Source organism: Xyrauchen texanus, chromosome 19 (assembly GCF_025860055.1).
Source record: "Xyrauchen texanus isolate HMW12.3.18 chromosome 19, RBS_HiC_50CHRs, whole genome shotgun sequence".
Lineage (NCBI taxonomy): Eukaryota > Metazoa > Chordata > Actinopteri > Cypriniformes > Catostomidae > Xyrauchen > Xyrauchen texanus.
The window spans coordinates 27,373,109-27,397,650 of NC_068294.1; the positions used below are offsets into that span (position 1 = coordinate 27,373,109).

The following is a 24,542-nucleotide window of genomic DNA, read 5'->3' on the forward strand; positions in this document are numbered from 1 at the left end:
AAAGTAACACATTAAGATAATGCTTATTCAAAATAACCACTTCAGAAAAGGGTTAACCATTTTCTGTTAATTTCAATCATATTTGGCATTTTGTAACATCTCAATTAATCTAGAAAACAAAGCAATCTCTATTGTGATTTTATGGGGGCATTTAACCCCTGAAACGGGGGCTTTTTATCCCAAATACTATCCTTTCACTTATTGGACAGTTATTAAAAATGTTTATTCAATCACCTTGAACAAAACTGAAAATAACAAATAAGTATTTTGTCTCAACAAAATGTGATAATTTTAGGGATTTTAATAATTTAATTTAATTTTAATTTTAATTTTAATTTTAATTTAATTTTAATTTTAATTTTAATTTTTTAATTTTAATTTTTTGGGGTCCTTGGCATCAAAAATTTGAAAACCCCTGTTCTAGTGACTAACTAACTAACCAACTAACTAACTAAAAATAATAAAGAAATAAACAAACAAACAAACAAACAAAGAAATCTAGTGTTGCTATAAAAGGAAAAATTAGAAAGAAAGAAGTGTCCATAACTAAAACTACATTTCCCACTAAACCGTGCGTTATGACGCGCTGAGGGGCGGGGCTTGATGGCGTAGCGGCTCTTGCGTGTAGTAGAGTAAAATGTGTTTGACAGGGATCTGAAAGAGAGGAGGGGGCGGCGACACTCGAGTGGAAATCCGCACCTTCAATATATCGCCATCAATTACCCCCTCGTCATTCTGTAGTCTTGTGCGGGAGACGAATGTTGTGAAGCCTGTTTTATTCGGAGGCTCAGCAACAGGGCACACAGAGTGCAGGATGCCGTTGACTCTATCAACCTCGCGCTCAGGGAGCTCCCGCGACTAGCTCCGCGCGCACGCAACGCGGAAAAAGTATCCAACAAGGAGAATGCGAATGGTTAGAGAGGACAACATTCAATTAAAATGGAAACGATGTAGCTTCACCGCCGCATTGCATATATCTCGGGGAAACAGGTTAGAAAATAGATAGCTAAATAGGACTAATTTTGCCGTCATACATGTAAAGTTACTCATCCTCAAGATCAACTAGCCTGTAGTTGGTTGCAACAGAAGGAACCGCTGCTCGACAGTGTCTTCGGATACCAAAGAAGACCGAAGAAATAAAAATGTTACGGAGGAGACTGAACCGCTTGGTATGTATGAGACTACGTGCCTGTATCACCGCCTTGCACTTACATGTTACTTCAGAGGCAGCTAATAAGTGGCTGAAGACGTCTTGTGTCGCTTGTCTAATTGCTGTAGTGTTACCTAAGCGTAGCTTGTGATCAAGCTGAATCGATAACGCATTTTAAATGGTACATATGTGAAGCTGTTTTAAGGTTGTAGAACCACCCTACGAGAAAAACGAGATCTGGCTAACCTGAAGACTTTCTTAACACCACTAAAAGCGGCAATTACTTGAGGTAGGTATGCAGTGAACTTCTGGTAACATGGACAAGCTGTTGCCAAGTGAGACCTGTTTTTGGAACACGCGCTAGCCATCCAAAACATTAATGTGATGGCTTTAAACAGCGTTAATCTAATTTTTGTGAAGTTAAAGTCTCTCTAAAAGTAGTGAGGTGCCTATATAGACTGCACACTAGGTTTTGAGACGCTTGCGACGTCTCTGCTGTGATGTAGACAATCGTTTTAGTCAACGCGTTTCGATGTTTCCTGCCAATTTTAAAAGTTGAGCTGCATTCCAGCGAGCGTTAATCAAATTATACCGCTCAGTCTTGCAAGCTAAGCCCTTTACGTGTTGTACTTGAATCCAGTAATTAATTTCCTAATGCCCTTCATTGCTTCGCAACCTTTTAGATGGGAACTTTATTTGGACACGTGATGCAGCCTGTGTATAATTCTACCAAATATTTGCAGAGCATCAGCGCAGTGGCGGTGGAGCGCTTTAAGTTTAATGTGTGGTTTAAGATGAAGTTTTTTTTAATTTTTTTTTATCTTGGCTGGAAATATACTTGTGTAATCAAATTTCTCCCCATTTGTGCCATTACAAATGAATTCACTCTGCTTTCTACATCCTTAAAGGTATAATTCATTCAAAACGTAAAATGCGCAAAACGTATCATTTGTTCCAGATCTGTACGACTTCCTTCTGTGGAACACAAAAGGAGATGTTCATTTTTATTGTTCGGAAAAAACAGCCGTGTGAACATAATTGAACATTTCTCCTCTTGTGGTCCACGAAAGAAAGTAATTTGGGTTTTGAGCAACATGAGGGCAAGTATATGAATGATAACAGATGAGTTAAAATGTTTGGGGGGAACTTCCCCCTTCACATAGTTTAGCTGGATCAGAACTGTTTGACTTTTAACATTTTCATAGATCATGTGCTTTAAAAATTAAACTTAACTTCTCTCAGTTGGGGCAATATGACGTTGCGCTTTCTGTTATGTCTTGATCAGTGTGAACAAACTACATTCTTGCTTGCTTAATCTTTTTTGGATAAGTCAGTCCATGGCCTCAGTCATTTAGCCCTTAATTCCTGTCATAAGATTATATATTTGAGAAAAATTGTTTGCAGTTAAATGATGAGGCCAGGGCAGGCAATTGTTCTGGTGGCACTGACACAAAGGTTCCTCTTTTATGCTGAACTGCTTTACTACCTTTTTTCCTTTTATAGTGCTGTCCGCCAATAACCTGATGGTGCTTTTATGCTAAATTCTGCTACTGGCAGTGAGAGCAGTATAGACACCAGCAGAAATAGACCAATATAGCCTAATTATAGCATGGTCCGATATTCCCCAGTGTCCACTGGACGGATATGTAAGAGCCATTTTTATCAATTCAGGGTGTGCCGTAAGATTGCATCCACCTTGGGCCCTTAGTTCAATCTGACTGTTCTCTTTATATGTGTTTTGTGACAACATGGATTCAATTAGTGATGTGCCAGGGTAGCCGACTAAAACCACCACCACTAAAAATATAATTTTTAGTAGTCAACCCCACCAATCAACTAGTCCGTTTTTGGATGACTAGTTGATTAGTGGGGTCAACTACTAACATGAATAATTTTAAAGGTGGTGGTTTTAATGGGGGAGGCATTTCTCATATTAAGAGGCGCAACTTCTTCCGAGTTTTTTTGTGTTATGGTAACTTGCTGTTCTTAAAACTGAACAACGGTAAAACCCTCTGCAAGAGGTTTACAGCAATCAAAGTGCTGCATCAATACATTTCAAGACTATCACTTTCGGACATTAAATCCTCTGCTGTGAGTAATGCTCCTGTTTTTGTGAGGTACTATGGAGATATTAAAAGTCATTTGCTGATTCTGTCTGACTGCTTATATAAATAGTTGCGATAAAAAGTTTTAAACTGCTTTATGTAACTAATTAGATGTGTACTGGCAGTATTATCTTGCAGTTTTGAATGTGCAGGTAGGATCACTCTGCAGCACTCCGGTTAATTTGAAGCATGTCATTCTGCATTCAGGATGCACATACGTGGTTTCTTTGATAGTATTTTGCAGATGTTATTTAGCCTATTTATTTTATTACTGCACTTAGCATCTGTATATCCCTCTGAAACGGGTCCGATCGGGGTCATGTCAACATAACAGAGCCTACTTACACGTTATTATCCTTAACACCGACTAGTCAACTAGTCATTCAAACAACCGACCCACTTGATTCTGAAAATTGGTAGTTCTGCACATCCCTACATTTTAATATGTTGACAAAAGGGGTGATGCTAAGCAAATCTCAATATTTTTCCATAGTCTTTGTTCTTTTGTAATGGACAGATGTCTAATTTTCTCTTAATACATAATTACTGGAAGAAAAAAGATTGGGAATTATGTTTTTGTTCTAAAATGCAATGTGATTCAATAATTAGTGCATCAAATTTTAATATTTAAGACAGCATATTCCCATGCCCTGTACTGGTGTTTACTTCAACATCTTTTTGTACGGCTCATAAATAATGTTTGTGTGGCCACCGTGCCTGTTGTCACTGATGCAGACAGTTCTGTTATCACAGTCTGTCTCTCTTCAGTTCCTTTTCAGTTCCATCATCCATGTTAATGGGAAGTCTTCCCTTCACTGGAAAGTCAAGGTCTACTTGTGAAAGAGTCTGTACGGGCAAGAGTCCTGAGCCTTGCCAAATTCTCTGTTCTTGAGAAACTCATTAAAGATGGCTTTGCTAAAGCGGTGTTGGGGCCTGTTACAGGAAAATGCCACATGTTGTAATTTTTAAAAGGATTGTTAAATCTTGGAGCTGCCTTTGATGTACTTTCAGGCCTTGAATACAGTGGCCTGTTATGTTTTGGTTGGGAGTTCTGGAGGAAAGACATTCAAGCTAAAATGTCTTTTGCAAAGAGGGTGAAGTAACATGGACACATAAAGGAAGTCCTGGGCTGAAACCTTTCCGGAGCCGCCTTTTTGTATAGGTGACCACTGAGTTGTATCAAAAGTAAATGGAAGAGGAGGTTGCAGTAGTTGTTTTTGTTCCTGCATGTGCTGAGCACAGGTGTATTTTTGGTGGATTGTTTAGATATTCTCTGAACAATAGATTATCATATATTGGTTTAATTGCTTCAGTTAGGCTTCAGAGAAACATTGAGAATCTCCAGTGGTAGCAGCAGTGCTAAATACAGGTGAAAACGGAGTCCAAAACATTTTGGTCCTGTTTCCACCTGGTATTAAGATGCATTTTTGGTGATCCAATAGCATGTGTTCAGCCGAGACGCATTTCTGTTCCCACCTTGCATTACCATGCGTCTCAAAGGCATGCGTCATGTGACCACTTGTACTTAAATTTCGAGGGGAGGGTCTTTGCCTTCATGACGACATACAGTGAGGAAAATAAGTATTTGAACACCCTGCTATTTTGCAAGTTCTCCCACTTAGAAATCATGGAGGGGTCTGAAATTGTCATCGTAGGTGCATGTCCACTGTGAGAGACATAATCTAAAAAAAAAATCCAGAAATCACAATGTATGATTTTTTAACTATTTATTTGTATGATACAGCTGCAAATAAGTATTTGAACACCTGAGAAAGTCAATGTTAATATTTGGTACAGTAGCCTTTGTTTGCAATTACAGAGGTCAAACGTTTCCTGTAGTTTTTCACCAGGTTTGCACACACTGCAGGAGGGATTTTGGCCCACTCCTCCACACAGATCTTCTCTAGATCAGTCAGGTTTCTGGGCTGTCGCTGACAAACACGGAGTTTGAGCTCCCTCCAAAGATTCTCTATTGGGTTTAGGTCTGGAGACTGGCTAGGCCACGCCAGAACCTTGATATGCTTCTTACAGAGCCACTCCTTGGTTATCCTGGCTGTGTGCTTCGGGTCATTGTCATGTTGGAAGACCCAGCCTCGACCCATCTTCAATGCTCTAACTGAGGGAAGGAGGTTGTTCCCCAAAATCTCGCAATACATGGCCCCGGTCACCCTCTCCTTAATACAGTGCAGTCAGCCCTGTCCCATGTGCAGAAAAACACCCCCAAAGCATGATGCTACCACCCCCATGCTTCACAGTAGGGATGGTGTTCTTGGGATGGTACTCATCATTCTTCTTCCTCCAAACACGGTTAGTGGAATTATGACCAAAAGTTCTATTTTGGTCTCATCTGACCACATGACTTTCTCCCATGACTCCTCTGGATCATCCAAATGGTCATTGGCAAACTTAAGACGGGCCTTGACATGTGCTGGTTTAAGCAGGGGAACCTTCCGTGCCATGCATGATTTCAAACCGCGACGTCTTAGTGTATTACCAACAGTAACCTTGGAAACGGTGGTCCCAGCTCTTTTCAGGTCATTGACCAGCTCCTCCCGTGTAGTTCTGGGCTGATTTCTCACCTTTCTTAGGATCATTGAGACCCCACGAGGTGAGATCTTGCATGGAGCCCCAGTCCGAGGGAGATTGACAGTCATGTTTAGCTTCTTCCATTTTCTAATGATTGCTCCAACAGTGGACCTTTTTTCACCAAGCTGCTTGGCAATTTCCCCGTAGCCCTTTCCAGCCTTGTGGAGGTGTACAATTTTGTCTCTAGTGTTTTTGGACAGCTCTTTGGTCTTGGCCATGTTAGTAGTTGGATTCTTACTGATTGTATGGGGTGGACAGGTGTCTTTATGCAGCTAACAACCTCAAACAGGTGCATCTAATTTAGGATAATAAATGGAGTGGAGGTGGACATTTTAAAGGCAGACTAACAGGTCTTTGAGGGTCAGAATTCTAGCTGATAGACAGGTGTTCAAATACTTATTTGCAGCTGTATCATACAAATAAATAGTTAAAAAATCATACATTGTGATTTCTGGATTTTTTTTTTTTGATTATGTCTCTCACAGTGGACATGCACCTACGATGACAATTTCAGACCCCTCCATGATTTCCAATTGGGAGAACATGCAAAATAGCAGGGTGTTCAAATACTTATTTTCCTCACTGTACATGAGTCACTATGTCACTTGTTACTGCATGATAATATTAGGGCTGCCCCCGACCAAAGATTTTCCTAGTCGACTAGTTGGTGTTAGTTTAAGCCATTTGTCGACTATTTGTCGCACATTTATGATATTATAATTACTTGAATATATAGGCTATATGTTGGGTGGCATCAGAAAAAGTTCCAGAGCTGAGAAAGAATGTAAAGAAAGAATCAGTAACATTGCTAACACTGTTCTACATTACAGAAAAATACTAAACCTTAATAATGAGCCTTTTATTATAAAATGTACAATCCCACGCACGAAGCGAGCCGCAGCGCAAAAGCGGTAATGATACTGAATGTAGGAAAAACCAGCAAGGAGGCTGTCTGAACATTTTGTTAATTTATAGAGAGAAATGCACATTAGGATTGTGTCGACAGATGATGATCTCAGAAAGTGATCGCCAATAGCTGATTCCTTTGACGATGTCAAGATGATATTTGGCTCGCTTTCTCATTAATGTATTAAATTATTTTTAGTATTAATAGGCTATTATCATTATCAAATTAATATTACAATAATTTGCCCATAGACACTCGCTTGAAGAAACACACTTTATTCTATTATTAAGAACAGATTAGAAGCCATCTAGGAACAAGTATGACATACTGTTTGTACATTGGTGTGCAGTCACATGGAACACATGCATGTAAAAGGTTCTCACTCTCTTTGTTTCTGTCTTCTGATTTTTTTTTTCACAAGAACAGTATCATCTATGAGTGTTGGAAATGACCTCAGACATCTCCGCTCAGGAGGTGCTTTGTATTCAGTTCACTTTATTTCCACAGAGCAGTTTATTGTGAATGCAACTCTGCAGCCTTATACAGCTGTGATTAAAATAAAATACAAAAACACATTCACCTCGAACAATGACTTATATTTCGGTGATTATTATCATCTATTATTTTTACGTTTATAATTGTTTTTATGTCTTCATTTGTGTAAGTAAATTTCCACCTTCATGTTTAGACAGATACTTGCCTGACGGTAAATGGAAAGGTGGTTGGTTACACACGGATGTATTTTCTTGGACAATGATATTCCCGACCGGTAGAGAATGCACCGATGAAGTAGGTTAGTTTCCAAAGAGATGTTGCCATTCACAACAGTTGTAAAGCCATCTTTAAAAAAACACACATTTTAAATGCACTTAATTTTTTTCCAGTTTAATTTGAATTTTTTATTAAAATAAATAAATAATAAATGTATAGGCTTAATCCTAACACTGCTTAACGATAATTACCGTAGTAACACCTAGCGTCCAACCAGCAGTAATTCAGGTGTTCCTGTGGAGTTTTTTTTTTTCTTCTGTGACCAACTGACCAATCACAACTTGGTCGACCAAGACTCTTCTCAAAGACTAATGTTTGGTCGACTATGAGGGGGAAGCCCTAGATAATATACAGTAAAAAAAGTTATAAAAGTCAAAGAAAGCGCAGAAAAACTGTGAATGCAGCTCAAATTTGATCCAAGCACTAATGCAAGATTTTAAGCAGAATTCTCAATTACTTAAGTATTAGCCTGAGCTCTAGATATGTGCGTGCTTGTCATTTGTATCTCTGCACATAAACACATTGAAAATTAAGAACCACTTGTGTGTGTGTGTGTGTGTGTGTGTGTGTGTGTGTGTGTGTGTGTGTGTGTGTGTGTGTGTGTGAAGCAGATGAACAGAGCAGCACCTCATGTTCATTCTGTAGTGTGCAGTGCATGTGACTGTATAATATTTAATTAAATTACATTCTTCTGCTGTTTAATGATCACATTTGGCCAAATCCAGAGAATATTTTTTTTTCAATTTGTCATTGATTTCATCTCAACTGTCACATCTCATATCATTTTGCTAATGACAGCATTCTGTAATGTGGTACTGAAATTAGCAAGAAGATGATATCGCACCGTTTTAATTTTTTTGGGATCGTCTTAGGCGCCGTTTGATTGGAGACATGCAGTCTCGTTCTCACAAAAAAATTTTAAATAAATAAATGAATATTGTGAACATATTCCTTGCACATCGCTCAGTCCTAGGAGGGAACAAAACAAATATATTCACACACATTCAAAGTCGTTACCCTTCCGAAGCAGCTAAACTGGAACATGGGATGAAACGTAATAAAGCACATTAAACCAGCAACAACCCACAAAAAGTGATCTATTTCCCCTGACAATGAAATACCTGACCGGTTGCCCATGATAGAGAATGCATGGATGATGTAGGTTCGTTGCCAAGACGTTGCCCTTCACAGCTGTTGAAAAGCCATCTTTCAAAAAGTTGATAAACACACATTTTAGTGGCACTTCTATCAAGCTGCCTTGCATTACTGTGTCAGTTTTTGCATAACAAAAATTACCCCATAGTACCACTTAGCGTCCAACCAGTGGTAATACTGGTGTCAGTCGGTTTAAATGTGAACACCGCTCCGGTGTGAAAATTATGATATTGTGGCAAGTCTTGTGACCACATTGTATTTGTAGTATAAACACTAATCCATTCTAATGTGTTCTGGACAACAGAGTCAGACTACTACATTAAAACAAGAGTTTTAAATCATCTGATTGTAAACTTTGAAGAAGCAAATACATGCACAAGACTTAACGGATCTAATTTAGTGTGCCTGATATCAACATGCAGTGATGCTGATCATGTGAAGCATGCACATACAAAGTTCACTTTTAACATGTACTCCACTTAAGCATCAAAGAATTTTGCTAAAAATCTCACATTTGTGCTCAGATTAGAATTGTAGGTATAATTGAAAGAAACCATCAATTGTTTTAAAAAAAATTCGGCGCTTTATAATCATGCAGTAATGGTACCAGTGATGTAGTGTGTATATGAAATACACACATGAATGTAGTAATCATGAAATCCAAACACAAGCTGACAACTCGTTTTGCTACCAAGTGTAAACAGTGTCTCACCTGACCGTGTGTGAACAGTTCACATTTCAACAGTTAAAGGTGATGTTAGAGAGCTTCGCTTTGTGCATATGATACTCTCTTATGAAAGATTACCTCTTTGAAGAAAACCCCTGAGGAGATCTGAAGATGGCGCTGTGTGGATGTTTTTAACCATTGTTTATCCCTGAAAGAATGGAAGTGTTTGATGTGCAATGGAACCTATTTGACGTCTTTTGGTTTTTCACCATCTGTGATAATTTATTTATGATATTGTGAAACATCTGTCCATTGTTTTTCTTTTCTTTCTAGATCTCTTTTCTTTTTTGCTTGTATTTGGTTGGACAGCATAGAGGTGAGAGAAAACGGTAAGAGAAGGATATTCAGGAATGTGCACTACAGGGAAATCGAGAAATAAGCTGAGCCAGATTCACACAACATTTTGGAGCATTTGCACTACCCACTCAGCTCACTTATTTCTAGTTATCTTTTTGCAAAAAACAACTAAATGCATTCTGTCCTATTGCTGGCATGAGTCCCACTAAAGTCTGGGCTTCTGAAGACTTGTTAAAAAAGCTGTTAAGCTTTTTTCTCTACCCACAAGCTAAACAAGGTAACTCTTGAGGTGGTGTTCATTGTTTTACCTCATTCCAAATGTTCCTTAATCACAGGGAACTGCTGTGATAACTTGCTTAATATAAATTATGGCTAGTTTCTTTAGTGTTGTGTTTTCAGTTTTGCTGAGATTTGAGCCCAGTAGGGGCTCTCAGTATCCCTCTTGTCATGATGTGTATGAGTAGTCAGGCATACTGTCATCCAAGGACCACTCAGTCCTGCTCCACTCCACTGCATTGTTTCCTAGCTGCTAATCAGTCTGGCTGTGCCAGCAATGCATATCTTTGTGTGTCTGCATAGTGCATGAGCATCATAAACCGAGGCCGCTGGACTCTGGGAACATGGTATCCACATTTTCATTAAAATGGTTGTTAAATTACGGAAACTAAACCCCAAAGTGCAGACTGTAAACTGTTTAAAATGTCTGGATTCAACCAAACACAGAATAGAAAGTCCAACAGATGTCTTTTTCAAACAATGAGCAAGTAATAAACGCAATGTGTTTAAGGTGCTTTTATAAAAGGCTATATTGCAAAACATTGTTGATTTATGTAGTTTAGCTTTTTCACCATATATCATGCTGACTTCAGAAGCGTAACATAAATAGGCTTATAGCCGAATCTCTACTTCTGAAAATGCTCTGCTCCGCTCACATAGCGACCTGGCTCCATTTGTTTTGCAGCCCCTTGACCAACTGAAAATGCTCTTTAGCTGGAATCTTGATCTCTGTTCCATCTGAAATGTCCCACCTGATCATCACAAAAGGTCCCTAATCGTTACGGACCACCTGTTGCAAGGGGTAGTTACACCAGTGATAACCATTTTGATGGTTTGCTGGACTCTTGGGGGTAAGTGGAGGGGGGTGAACGGTGTGCCTGCCTGGGCCAGTGATTTATTGGCCTTGTTTCATCAGGAGAGCCACGTATTGATTGGAGTCCTGCTCCGTTTTGCTGCCATTTGTCTTGTCCCTCCCGAACTCGCTGGCAGACAGAAATGCTTATGCTGACTACTTTTTCTCTCTCTCTCTCTCTCTCTCTCTCTCTCTCTCTCTCTCTCTTTCGCTCTCTCGCTCATAGCACACCGGCTTCCCATAATGAAAATGTGCCAGCTGCGTTTGGCTCAACCACACATCTTATCAGAGTCAGAGAGGGTGAGAGAAAGCAGTGCAGAAGCTAGTCAAGGAAATGGAAGTGCATGTTTAGATATACCTGTTGTATCCCTCATGTTGCCTTACTTGTGTACTAGACAGTAAGGCTGGGTACTGATACAGATTTCTCGATTCAGTTCCAATTCACAAGCTTTTGATTCAAATTCGATTCTAGATAGATTTATATGGATATATTTCAGTTGTCTTTTTTTGATTGCATATGGAAGAAATTCTCTCAGTTAATTCTGTTAATTACACAGGAGACCTATCTAGGAACATTACAAAAATATATTATTTTTACAAATTATATTCTTTTTGTTTTTCATCATTTTGGTTACATTTTAGCATTTAAAATGTATTCCATTAATAAATATGATATATTGCATATGTTATTACATTTTTGTCGTGTAATGAATAATTTAGACTATTTATTGAACACGTGCTAAAAATGGGTACCGTGTCTTTAAGAAAGCCGGAAGTTCTGGAAAGATTGCTTCTTTGCCTCATCCTTGCTATTTGTGATTAAATGTAAATATTTTTTACAATTGATTGTAAAGAACAGAGAGGATATTAAAAGAGAATGTGTGGATCTCGTCTTTGGACACATGCGGAACAAGTAAAATCAAACTTTAACTCAACACACAGAGAAAGGATGCTGAACGCCATATACTACTCAATCAATGGTGAGTGAAACATAAACATTTACCAGCTGTTGGCTAATCACAGACTTTTTTAATATCATAGCACAAAATTTGTTCTCATATGCAAGTGATTTACTTCCATTGTAGAGATTTGCGTATATAGTAAGAAATCGATCTTGGGATTTTAAAATCAATATCCTTCAAATTAAGATTGTGAAGCATCGGAAAATCAATATTTTTACCCAGTCTTAATTGACAGGCTCTCAGAGCCTGACTGCCACTGCCGGGGGTTGCAGATTAAGAAGCATCAGGTCTATCTCTAAAAGCAAGGCTGAATACTCAGTTTGTCCACTTAAATAATTTAGGTGACTCGTTTTTTAAAAGTTCTCCTCACAGCGCGCCTTCTATTCCCAGCTGTATATCGTCACCAGGCTAGTGGACTTTAAATGCATTCCTTTCATCCATTTATTTATAAAGCCTCATCCTGAGATTCCCTGTGCCCCAGCCTCCAGCAATACCCTAAGAGTACTCATGCTACAGTGTAAAGAGAGTAATGTAAAGTCTGAGTGTGTGAAAGAGAAGAAAGGGGAAAAAAGGCTGTGTTAGTTTTTTCTTGGTGATGCTTTTGCTTCAACGGTCAAAAATTTCACTCCACTTAAACCAGCAAAAGCAAAAGGACCTATTACTCAGTCTTGTTGCACACCCACTAGGGATGGAAATTTAGTTTTATCTAGATTTTTTTTTCTCTTTTTGTTTATATATATATATATATATATATATATATATATATATATATATATATATATATATATATATATATATATATATATATATATATATATATATATATATATATATATATATATATTATTATTAGTTTTTTTTATGGTGTTGCAGAGTGCTCACGCCATGCTGGGATAGAGTTGAAGTACGGTTGTCATGATAAAGTTGCATCTTTAAAGTCAACCCTTTAAAATACTGCTGCTACAATCATACACATTCTGATGGATGTCTTGCCATTGCTCACTGCTTTTTGAGCATCACGCACGGTTGTTGCATTTTTAAGGTGTGTCAAGTTAAAAATATTCCAATTTGAATAAACACGTCTCCCTGCATTCTGTTCCATTTCATTGTGCTCTGTCAAGTTGTTTTTGCCTGCAAGAATGCATCTTATATGTGCATTCGATCAGAGTCAGGTGAATGCAAAACCACACTATTTATACAGTGCTTCCTAAAGACCACTTATTTGACAAGTAAATATCAATTTTGCAGATTCTTAACACCCAAAAACTCAAACACTGGGCTCCTGGTTAAATAATTGGCTCTGATGAGAACCAGAGCCCACACTGGAACTCTCAGACCATCAGTCTGCTGCAGGGAGAGAAATTAATCTTTACTCTGCTCACTGGTGAATGTGAGTGAAGCTACGGCCCTGGGCTTCAAACCGTGTGCCGCCTCAGCAAGCTGGATGTGCTGTAGTGCACATTAGATTCCTTTTGCTGTTAAGCTCTTTTGACAAAGCTTGTTTTTTTCTCTGTCCCTTCAAACAGAATTTACAGTAATTAATTGAACTAAATTACAATCAATGATGCTCAATGCATATTAAAAGATAATCGTATCAGAGCCACAGGAGCTGAGATGCAGATTTTTTTTAAGCATGTCAGCATTTAGATGCAAATATCTGACTCTGAACGGTATCTAGAATGGCTCCATCTTCACCATCACTTCATCCTCTGCCCCTCCCCCTCACTTTCTCTCTCTGGGATGAACGCCACAGTGCAGTCAAACAGATTAGTTTATCCAAAGATGCACTGTGCAAAGGAAGAGACATGATTGTACCCGAGTTAGCACCATTGGTGCTAGCTTCCCTCCGTTACGCTTGCTACACTTGATTAGCAGAGATTGTTCTCTTGCTTGTATGAAATCTCACCACATTTTCTTAATTACAGAGTAGTTCTGTGGTTTGCATTTGATGCCTCGAGTTATAGAAAAAAGGATTTGAAGAGACTCTTTGCTGAATGGCATCAAAGTCTGTGTATTTGTTATGATCTCACATATCAAGTTGAAAGACATGTTTTAAGGTTTTCTTGCTTGTCATTGGATTTGTGCTGTGAGCTTTAAAGACGTGAAGGCATTCAAAACACTTAACTTGATGCATGATTTGACATGTATGAGTGAAATCTTACCCTTTATACGATTTAAGAGGGTCACTATGGATAGGCTATGATGATATTATGCACTCTTTTGGTCGAGGAAACAAGACCCCATAACAATTCAAGGATGAGAAAGGAGGAAGCTGGGACCATGGAAACATTTAATAAACGCTTTTCAGTGTATAATAAAAAAGTCAATACACGAATGAAAACATCACCAACATCTCCCGAACCGCTGCCTCGTCATTATTTTCTTCTGTGTTTTCCCCCGTTGTATTCAAATCAGTGCAATGATGGGTGCAATATCATCTTTAATGTTGTTTGCTGTCGTCTTATCACGAATAAACTCTCCTGTTGCTATGTGCGTTGGTTTGTGAAAGAATTTCGGGATCATGGTTTCATTCGGGCACAAATGGTCATGTGTTTGTTACAGCTGGCCAACAAACTGTCTTGTTTATGTACTTGACTTTAGTGTATGCACTTAACTCGTGTCTTTGTTTCCACATCTGTCTTTGGCGTGCACCACTGCTCTGCCTTGATTTAAACTGAACTCTGAATCGATTCTGATCCTTTTGAGAATAATTTGGAGTATGAATCGTGATTAGGGTTGGGATAAACGATTAATCTAGCGATTATTTTTTCGATGCATCGATTAATCTAACGATTCATTTTTCCAGTCCGATTCGATTTCGATTATCTCCCCATTAATTGACTAATAGCAATTTATACATGTTGATTTACATATCTCAATGAAAAAAAAATGAATTCCTTAACATTGCAATATATGTTTATTGCTCTTAAAATTCCAAAATAAAAGACTATACAAGTGCAAAGTAATGCATTCTTAGTCAGAGTTAGCATTCAATAAAACCTTGAAGCCTTGAAAACACACAGGCCTAGCTTACTGAAAAAAGTGCATCTTGTAATTCTTCTTTCAGATTAAAATAACAACAACTTGATGTCTAGCATTCAATAAAAAGGTCACCCAAAATACTTGTTTAGAGCAATTGAAAGAATACAGTAATCAATGTAAACTTGAGGGCTTTAAGCTAATACAGAAGTGCTTTTCCAACAAAAAATAAATAAAAATTAACAGTGACAGTGGGAGCCAGCAGCCTGTCATGGCGTCCTTCCTGAACCAACAGAATTGAACATTTATGTTGAAAACACATAGTCAAGTCAAGTCAAGTGGTTTTTATTGTCGTTTCAACCATATACAGTTAGTACAGTACACAGCAAAACGAGACAACGTTCCTCCAGGACCATGGTGCTACATAAAAACAACAAAGGACCAACACAGGACCACATGAGACAACACAACGAAATAAAATACCTATATAAAAAACCTACATATACCTATATAAAGTGCATGTGCAAACATGTGCAAAAAGTACAGGACAGTACAACAAATTACTGACAATGAACAGGACAATAGACAGTGCAGCGCCGACCAGTACTCAGTAGTGCAAAAAGATGACAGTTTCTAAAAATGTAAACATGACATACTATGAGATAATGTTCTATGCACATAGCAGTTATTGAGGTAGCAGACAGTTATAAAGTGACAGTAATTAAAGTGCAACTCAGGACACGTGTGTGTCAAACCAGTCTCTGAGTATTGAGGAGTCTGATGGCTTGGGGAAGAAGCTGTTACACAGTCTGGCCGTGAGGGCCCGAATGCTTAGGTACCTCTTGCCAGACGGGAGGAGGGTAAAGAGTTTGTGTGAGGGTGTGTGGGGTCGTCCACAATGCTGGTTGCTTTATGGATACAGTGTTTTTTGTAAATGTCTTTGATGGAGGGAAGAGAGACCTCAATGATCTTCTCAGCTGTCCTCACTATCCTCTGCAGGGCTTTGCGGTCCGAAACGGTGCAAGTCTCAAACCAGGCAGTGATGCAGCTGCTCAGGATGCTCTTAATAGTCCCTCTATAGAATGTAGTGAGGATGGGGGTTGGGAGATGTGCTTTCCTCAGCCTTTGAAGAAAGTAGAGACGCTGCTGGGCTTTCTTGGTGATAGAGCTGGTGTTGAGGGACCAGGTGAGGTTCTCCGCCAAGTGAACACCAAGGAATTTGGTGCTTTTGACGATCTCCACAGAGGAGCCGTCGATGTTCAGCGGAGTGTGTTCACCTTGTGCTCTCCTAAAGTCAACAACCATCTCTTTTGTTTTGTCGACATTCAGGGACAGGTTGTTGGCTCTACACCAGTTCGTCAGCCGCTGCACCTCCTCTCTGTATGCTGACTCGTTGTTCTTGCTGATGAGACCCACCACGGTCGTGTCATCGGCGAACTTGATGATGTGATTCGAGCTGTGCATTGCTGCACAGTCGTGAGTCAGCAGAGTGAACAGCAGTGGACTGAGCACACAGCCCTGGGGGGCCCCAGTGCTCAGTGTGGTGGTGGTGGAGATGCTGTTCCCGATCCGGACTGACTGAGGTCTCCCAGTCTGGAAGTCCAGGATCCAGATGCAGAGGGAGGTGTCCAGGCCCAGCAGGTTCAGCTTTCCAATCAGGTGCTGGGGAATGATTGTGTTGAATGCTGAGCTGAAATCTATGAACAGCATTCGAACGTATGAGTCCTTATTGTCTAGGTGGGTGAGGGCCAGATGGAGGGTTGTGGTGATGGCATCGTCCGTTGAACGGTTTGAACGATACGCAAACTGCAGTGGGTCTAGTGAGGGGGCAGCTGGGTCTTAATCTGCCTCATGACAAGCCTCTCGAAGCACTTCATGATGATGGGTGTAAGTGCGACGGGACGGTAGTCGTTGAGGCAGGACACTGAAGACTTCTTTGGCATGGGGATGATGGTGGTGGCCTTGAAGCACGTTGGAACGACGGCGCTGCTCAGAGAGATGTTGAAGATGTCGGTAAGAACATCTGCTAGCTGGTCTGCACATCCTCTGAGCACTCTGCCAGGAATGTTGTCTGGTCCAGCAGCCTTCCGTGGGTTGACTCTATGTAGAGTTTTCCTCACATCTGCCGTGGTAAGACAGAGCACCTGGTCGTTGGGAGGAGGGGTGGACTTCCTCGCCATCACGTCGTTCTGCACTTCAAACCGAGCGTAGAAGTCGTTCAGCGCATCTGGAAGGGAGGCATCTTTGTCACAGGCAACTGATGTTTTCCTGTAGTTGGTGATGGCCTGGATGCCCTGCCACATGCGCCGCGTGTCACTGCTGTCCTGGAAGTGACTGTGGATTCTCTGGGCGTGTGCGCGCTTTGCCTCTCTGATTGCCCGTGACAGTTTGGCCCTAGCTGTTCTTAGGGCTGCCTTATCGCCTGCTCTGAAGGCGGAGTCTCGGGACCTCAGCAGCGTGCGCACCTCCGCAGTCATCCACGGCTTCTGGTTGGCGCGTGTGGTGATGGTCTTGGAGAAAGTGACATCATCAATGCACTTGCTGATGTAGCTGGTCACTGATGCTGTGTATTCCTCCAAGTTGGTAGAATCGCCATATTATGCAGCGTCCCTGAACATGTGCCAGTCAGTACACTCAAAACAGTCCTGAAGAGCAGAGATGGCTCCTGCTGGCCAGGTTTTCACCTGCTTCTGAAGCGGTTTTGTGCGTCTGACGAGTGGTCTGTATGCTGGAATTAAAATAACAGAGATGTGGTCTGAGTAGCCGAGGTGGGGCGGGGCTCCGCCCGGTACGGCCTGGGATGTTTGTGTAAACAAGATCAAGCGCGTTCGCCCCTCTCGTTGCAAAGTCCACATACTGATGGAATTTAGGGAGCACTGTCTTGAGATTAGCATGGTTGAAATCTCCGGCGACAATAAACAGTCCGTCGGGGTGAGCGTTCTGCAGTTCGCTCATAGCCCCATACAGTTCACAGAGCGCTTCCTTAGCGTTAGCACTGGGGGGAATGTAAACTCCGGTTATGCAAACAGTGGTGAATTCCCGTGGTAGATAAAAAGGTCTGCATCTAACAGTCACAAGCTCCAACAGCGATGAACAGTAACTAGAGACTAGCATAGAGTTCTTGCACCATTCCATGTTGATGTAAACACACAAGCCACCACCGCGAGTCTTACTGCAGAGAGCTGTATTTCTGTCGGCACGAAACGAGGCGAGCCCGTCTAGCTGAATGGCGGCATCCGGAACTCTGTCGCTGAGCCACGTCTCCGTGAAAACAAAGACGCAGCAGTCTCTAAACTCACGCTGCGTAGCCTGCTGGAGTCGGATATAGTCCAGTTTATTGTCCAGGGAGCAAACATTTGAGAGCAGGATAGACGGGAGAGCCGGCCGGCTAGGGTTTGTTTTTAGCCTAGCATGGACCCCCGCCCTCGTTCCGCGCTTCCGCTTTCTCGCACACCGCTTACGACATCCTCGCCACCGGCATCACCTGGTCTCCGCAGCAAGCCGAGTACGCGTAGCGCCTCCTGCAGGTCATCATGCAGCTTGGTTTTTGCATGAGTCTTATATTTCAGTAGTGTCTGGCGATGGTAGACACGAACACCGGTTGCTCCGATGTCCATGTGTTGCAAAAGTCGGGCTTTTTTAACAAAAATAGCACCATTGTGGATCCGGAGTGGCCGCTGCGTGCTACCGCGCTGCCATCTTGGATCAATATAGTCTGGATATATAGCTTGGAGCACATAGTCCTAGCTTACTGAAAAAAGTGCATCTTTTAATTCTTCATTCACATAAAAATAACAACAACATATAGTAATACACTCTGCCACTCACCTTTTTCTTAAACTCAAAAATAAAATTCAAATAAAAGTGTACAAGAGCAAAATAATGTATTCTGATGTCTAGCATTCAATAAAAAAATAAAAAGGTCACCCAGCCACCCTTTCTTAGAGCTATTGAAAGAATACAGTTACTATTGTAAACTTGGGGGCTTTAAGCTAATACAGAAAGTGCTTTTCCAACAAACAATAATGAAAATAAACATACAGAATTCAACATTTCTGTTGAACATACTGAAAAAAAGCATCTTCATTCACATGCAAATAACAACTTACACTCTGACACTTTCCTTTCACCTTAAGAATACCGTGCGTGCGTGCGCGAAATGGAAGGCCATCTCCATTTTGCAAAGACGACATATCACGGAATTGTTTCCTTTAATGTAAAAGAATTCTCATACTTTAGAGGAATGAGTGCCTTGCACTTCTGATAGTTGAGGAGCCACTCGTGTTGCTACTACTCTCGGGCGCCGCCATCTTTGTTTTGGGTCCGTCGAATCGATGCGCATATTTTGTGTCGACGTCATCGATGACGTCGACGCGTTGTCCCAGCCCTAATCGTGATGCATTGCTGAAAGATTTTTTCCAACAGCTCTAGTAGTCTTAGTAAATTTGTTGTGACGGGTGAATATAAGAGGGGTTGTTATTTCAAAGTCTGTTCGAAAGTTTCACATCTATTGTTGCCAGATGGAGGCCCTATGACCGTGACCAATCATAGCCACATTCATGTCATAAGCATGATTAAACATGAATGGGTTTGTCAGATACACCCGTATACACTACAACATAATGTAATTTTATATGTGGCCATGACAACACCTATTAAGATATCAAGAATCCCTTCACAATTTTACATCAGCAGTGTCTTGACATTATTCTTAACCATTTTGAAGCAATTAAGGTAAATATAAGAGGACTATTTCAAAGTCTTTTGTAAGAGCCACACTTCCTGCTGCCAGTTGGTGGCACTATGACCGTACCCCCACAATATTCACATCCATGCGATTAGCCCCAAAAAAACAGCTACATTTTGATCTAAATAACAAAAATGCACACAAAGAAATTCAAAGTGAAACTGACCCCACCACTTTAGACAAAAGGTGGTGCTACAGAGCCCGCCTTAGACACCCATGTGTTCAGGCCTAATGGCTGTCAACTCTGATGTATGTGCAAATTTTATGAGTTTTTAAGCATGTTAAGTGCCCCAAAAGCGCCCAAAACCTTGAAAAGTATGATGATAATAATAATCCTTAGAAGAATAATAGGGTCGCTGCACTTTCAGTGCTTGGGCCCTAATAATGTGCATATTCAGACATTTATTAAGAAAGGGTCAAACGGTTTACATTACATTTGATAATTTAGCAGATGCCTTTATTCAAAGCAACTTAGAAAAATCACAATTTAATTTATCATACTGGAGCCAAAGTTATTCAGAGTACAGCAACACTTGAGTTTCAAGTGAAACGAGTCTTATAGAAGATAAGATATAGAAGGTAAAAGGGTAAATGTTGGTAAGTAGTTTGGTTTATATGAAGTGCCTGGTGTTTCTGCTATATGCATTCTGCAGCTGTTCACCAATGCTGCTGAAATTTCACAGGGTTCATTTAATATTCTTCATTCATATTATATCATTTGATTGTCATAAAATAGCTTGTGAAATTTAATATGTGAATTGTGACTGCACTTTCAGTAATAATTATCATGGCCCCATCCACTGAGCTAACCGACATCACAAGTTGCGTTCCTTTCGTGCAGACGTGTCAACTGACTATGGTCAACAAAGTGCACCGGCTTCCTGTTTTTTTTTCTTTGCCTCAGCTTTTCCTCAGACTTTCACCCCTTTTCACATCACGTCTGAAAATTGGACCAAGCAAGCTCATATCAATTTCATTTTTATGTACATTTCAGAGCAAGAACAGGCATGTCTTCAGTGATTGTTTGGGATCACATCTTTTTATATAATTTCAGTTTGACAAAACCAAAATAAAAAAGTTTGCAGAGAGGGATTGTTAGAATTACCATTATGTGTCAAAAGACGGCAGTGAAATTACGACTTTTACAGTGTCAGAAGGGGCAATATCTGCCTCCTGGAAAGTTCAATCTTTCCCTAACCATTTAAAACACATAGTTTTCCATTTATATCAAATACATAAATTTAATAAATTAATTTAAATAAATTCTCAATCTAAACAATTAAGGCAGTTTCTTCAAAAATAAACCAACGTCAAATCGGAATCATAATTCGCTTTATTGCCTGGTATACTTATACATACAATGAATTTGTCTTGGTGACAGGCGCTTCCAGTGCACAACAATACAATACAGCAACAAGACAGAGATAATAATAATAATAATAATAATAATAATAATAATAATAATAATAATAAAAAAATGAAAATGGAACTAGATTAAAAACTGGATAGAAAATAAAGTGTATATATAGACTACAATAAATATATATTTATATATACATAATGTTTTTTTCAGGACAGCTGTATTTTAAAGATAATTTTGTAAAATCCAAATAACTTTACAGATCTTTATTGTAAAGGGTTTAAACAATGTTTTCCATGCTTGTTCAATGAATCATAAACAATTAATGAACATGCACCTATGTAACGGTCATTAAGACACTAACAGCTTACAGACAGTAGGCAATTAAGGTCACAGTTATAGAAACTTAAGACACTAAAGAGTCCTTTCTACTGACTCTAAAGATAGGTAAAGGTACAGGATGGCAACAACAACTGCCTGAGTTACACCAGGAACGCACAATCCCTACATCAGTGATGAAACTGTCCGCAATAGTCTGAGAGAGTCTGGACTGAGGGCTTGTAGGCCTGTTATAATGCAGGTCCTTACCAGACATCAAACCCACCTTTGCTGGACCAGTCAGGACTGGCAAAAAGCACTCTTCACTGACTAGTCACAGTATTGTCTCACCAGGGGTGATGGTCGATCTCTGCATTTATCGTCGAAGGAATGAGCTTTACACCGAGCCTATACTCGCAGAGGGGTTACCAGGATATCATGTTTGGGGGGGCATTTGGCTTGTTTGGGGAGGCAACATAAACAATTGAAAAAATCTTTCATTAGGATCATTGAGATAAACAATGTTTCACTTTTAACTTTCTCTAAAGTAAAGTGACTTATTAATTGTTACCAGTTTCCATGCCTGATTCTGGCACAGCTGCTGCTGCTCCTCAGTCTGTTGCTCATCTTTGTTACACTCTACAAAACCATTTAATCAAATCAAAGTGTATATTTCCTACAAACTAATATTACAAAACAAGTCACACATACATTTTATGTTAATGCTTATTGGTTATCCTTAGCGAAAACAACACCTGATAAACAAGAAAAGTACGCTCCAAACGGGGCTCGAACCGCGGTCTCCGGCGTGAGAGGCGACTGCGTTAACTCGGAGCTACCAAGCTGCGTCAATCTAAACAAGGAAGTTAGAGGCTACAACTCTTGAGGTTTAGCCTACTGTGGGTGAAAGCCAGCTAGATGATTATCTTAAGACTTTAAGGACAAAAACAAATGTGAATTCTTACCCACTGACTTTTTTCGGAAAAATCCCCAAAGCCTCATTTGCTTAATTTTTGCTGTCTTTCCTGCTAATTGCCGTTAACGCGCCACTAAGTAACGTTAGTTGATGTCAACGACTGTGCAAGCTCCTCCTCTACCTGCTGCATATTTAACAGAGAGGAAGAAACGGAGTCGCCCATAGGCTACCAACAGCAAAGGAATTTATTCTATAGGATAGATTATGCCTATGTCTATTTTTACAGGCTGTATGCAGTATGTGCAAAGCCAAAGCACAATGAAATAAGGCAACTTATGATTTCGGGGGTTTACATAGGCTTTTGTCCGGTTTCATATTTGTCAGTCAACTATTCAAAATACCTTCGGGGCTACACAAATCAACAGATGGACAGATTATTTCTCAAATTCTCAGGGGAGGCAGAGCTTATCCTAGGGGAGGCACTGCCTCCCCCAGCCTCCCCCTAGACACGCCCCTGCTCTAAAGCGTGATAGATTTGGATGTGGAGGGTCCGTCATGGTCTGGGGTGGTGTCTCCGAGTCAACGGACTGAGCTTGTTGTCACTGCAGGGAATCTCAACTCTATGCGTTACAGGGAAGACATCCTCCTCCCTCAATTGGTACCCTTCCTGCAGGCTCATCCTGACATGACCCCCCCCCAGATTGACAATGCCACCAGCCATCCTGCTCGTTCTGTGCATGATTTCCTGCAAGACAGCAATGTCAGTGTTCTGCCGTGGCCAGCAAAGAGCCCAGATCTCAATACCATTGAGCACGTCTGGGACCTGTTGGATCGGAGGGTGAGGGCTAGGACCATTCCCCCCAGAATTGTCCAGGAACTTGCAAGTGCCTTGGTGGAAGTGTGGGGAAACATCTCACAGCATGAACAGGCAAATCTGGTGCAGTCTATGAGGAGATACACTGCAGTACTTAATGCAGCTGGCCACACCAGATACTGACTGTTACTTTTGATTTTGACGCCCAATTTGTTCAGGGACACATTATTCAATTTTCTGTTAGTCAAATGTCTGTGAAACTGAGTTTTTTTTTTTTAAAGTTCTTGAAGGGAGGGCAGGGGGCAACCAATAATCCTCTCAGCAGTCCGAACTATCCTCTGTAGTCTTCTGATATCAGATTTCGTAGCTGCACCAAACCAGACAGTTACTGAAGTGCAGAGGACAAACTCTTATGACTGCTGTGTTTAACTGTATCAGCAGCGCCTGAGGCTGGTTGAACGTCCTCAACTGGCCAAGGAAGTGCAGCCTCTGCTGAGCCTTTTTCACAATGGTGTGGGTTTCCCACTTTAGCTCCTGTGAGTTGGTAGTGCCCAGGAACCTGAATGACTCCACTGATGCCACAGTGCTGTTTAGAATGGTGAGGAGGGTCAGTGTTGTGGTGTTCCACCTAAAGTCCACAAACATCTCCACTGTTTTGAGTGTGTTCAGCTCCAGGTTGTTTTGACTGCACCAGACAAACAGCTGTTCAACCTCCCTTCTATATACAGACTCATTGTCATCTTGGATGAGGCCGGTGATAGTGGTGTAGTCTGCAAATTTCAGGACCTTGACAGAGGAGTCGTTTGTATACAGGGAGAAGAGTAGTGTGGAGAGCACATATCCCTGGGGGGCACCTGTTCTGATTGCACAGGTGCTGTAAGTGAATTTCCCTTGTCTCACTAGCTGCTGCCTGTCTGTCAGAAAGCTGGTAATCCATTGACAGATAGACGTGGGAACAGAGTTGGTGTAATTTAGTCTGGAGAATAGCTGGGATGATGGTGTTGAAAGCCGAACTGAAGTCCACAAAAAGGATCCTTGCATATGTCTGTCCAGATTTTACAGGATATGATGCAATCCCATGTTGACTGGATCCTCCACAGACCTGTTTGCTCTAAGCAAATTGAAGGGGATCTAGAAAGGGTACAGTGATGTCCTTCAAGTGGGCCAACACCAGTCTCTCAAATGATTTCATGACCACTGACGTCAAGGCAACAGGTCTGTTGTCACGAAGTCCCGTGATTTTGGGTTTCTTTGGGACAGGAATGACAAATAAGCGTTTGAAGCAGGATGGGACTTCACACTGCTCTAGTGATCTATTGAAGATCAGTGTGAAGATGGGGCCAGCTGGTTCGCACAGGATCCAAGACACACATTTAAAACTTCAAATTTTGCTTGTCCAGACTAACGCCATGTTTAAACACCCCCCTTGTGAGTGAGGCTTGAGCGTTGCATTTGTTTCGGCGCCCATATTAACAGATGACACAGTTTACACTGCAAGCATGAGTCGTGAGGTGACGCGTTCCAAACGCAGTGAGCATATAGTTCCAGTGAGCATGTAGTTTCGGCATTGAGCCTATTTTTGCCACGTGACTCATGCTGAGCTCAACAGCTCTGGGTGC

The 24,542-nt window shown here is 40.7% G+C and overlaps 1 protein-coding gene across 4 annotated transcripts in view; it reads left to right on the forward strand.

Moving 5' to 3' along the window:
• The first annotated feature begins 653 nt into the window (after window positions 1-653).
• The window catches only part of LOC127659646 (phospholipid-transporting ATPase 11C-like), a 99,500-nt gene continuing 75,611 nt past the window's right edge, over window positions 654-24,542 (forward strand). For all 4 annotated transcript variants that reach the window (XM_052149556.1, XM_052149555.1, XM_052149557.1 and 1 more), the window contains exon 1: window positions 654-1,169. In XM_052149556.1, coding sequence (XP_052005516.1) covers window positions 1,143-1,169 — 27 coding nt within the window. In that variant the 5' untranslated portion in view covers window positions 654-1,142. The remainder of the gene's footprint in view (window positions 1,170-24,542) is intronic.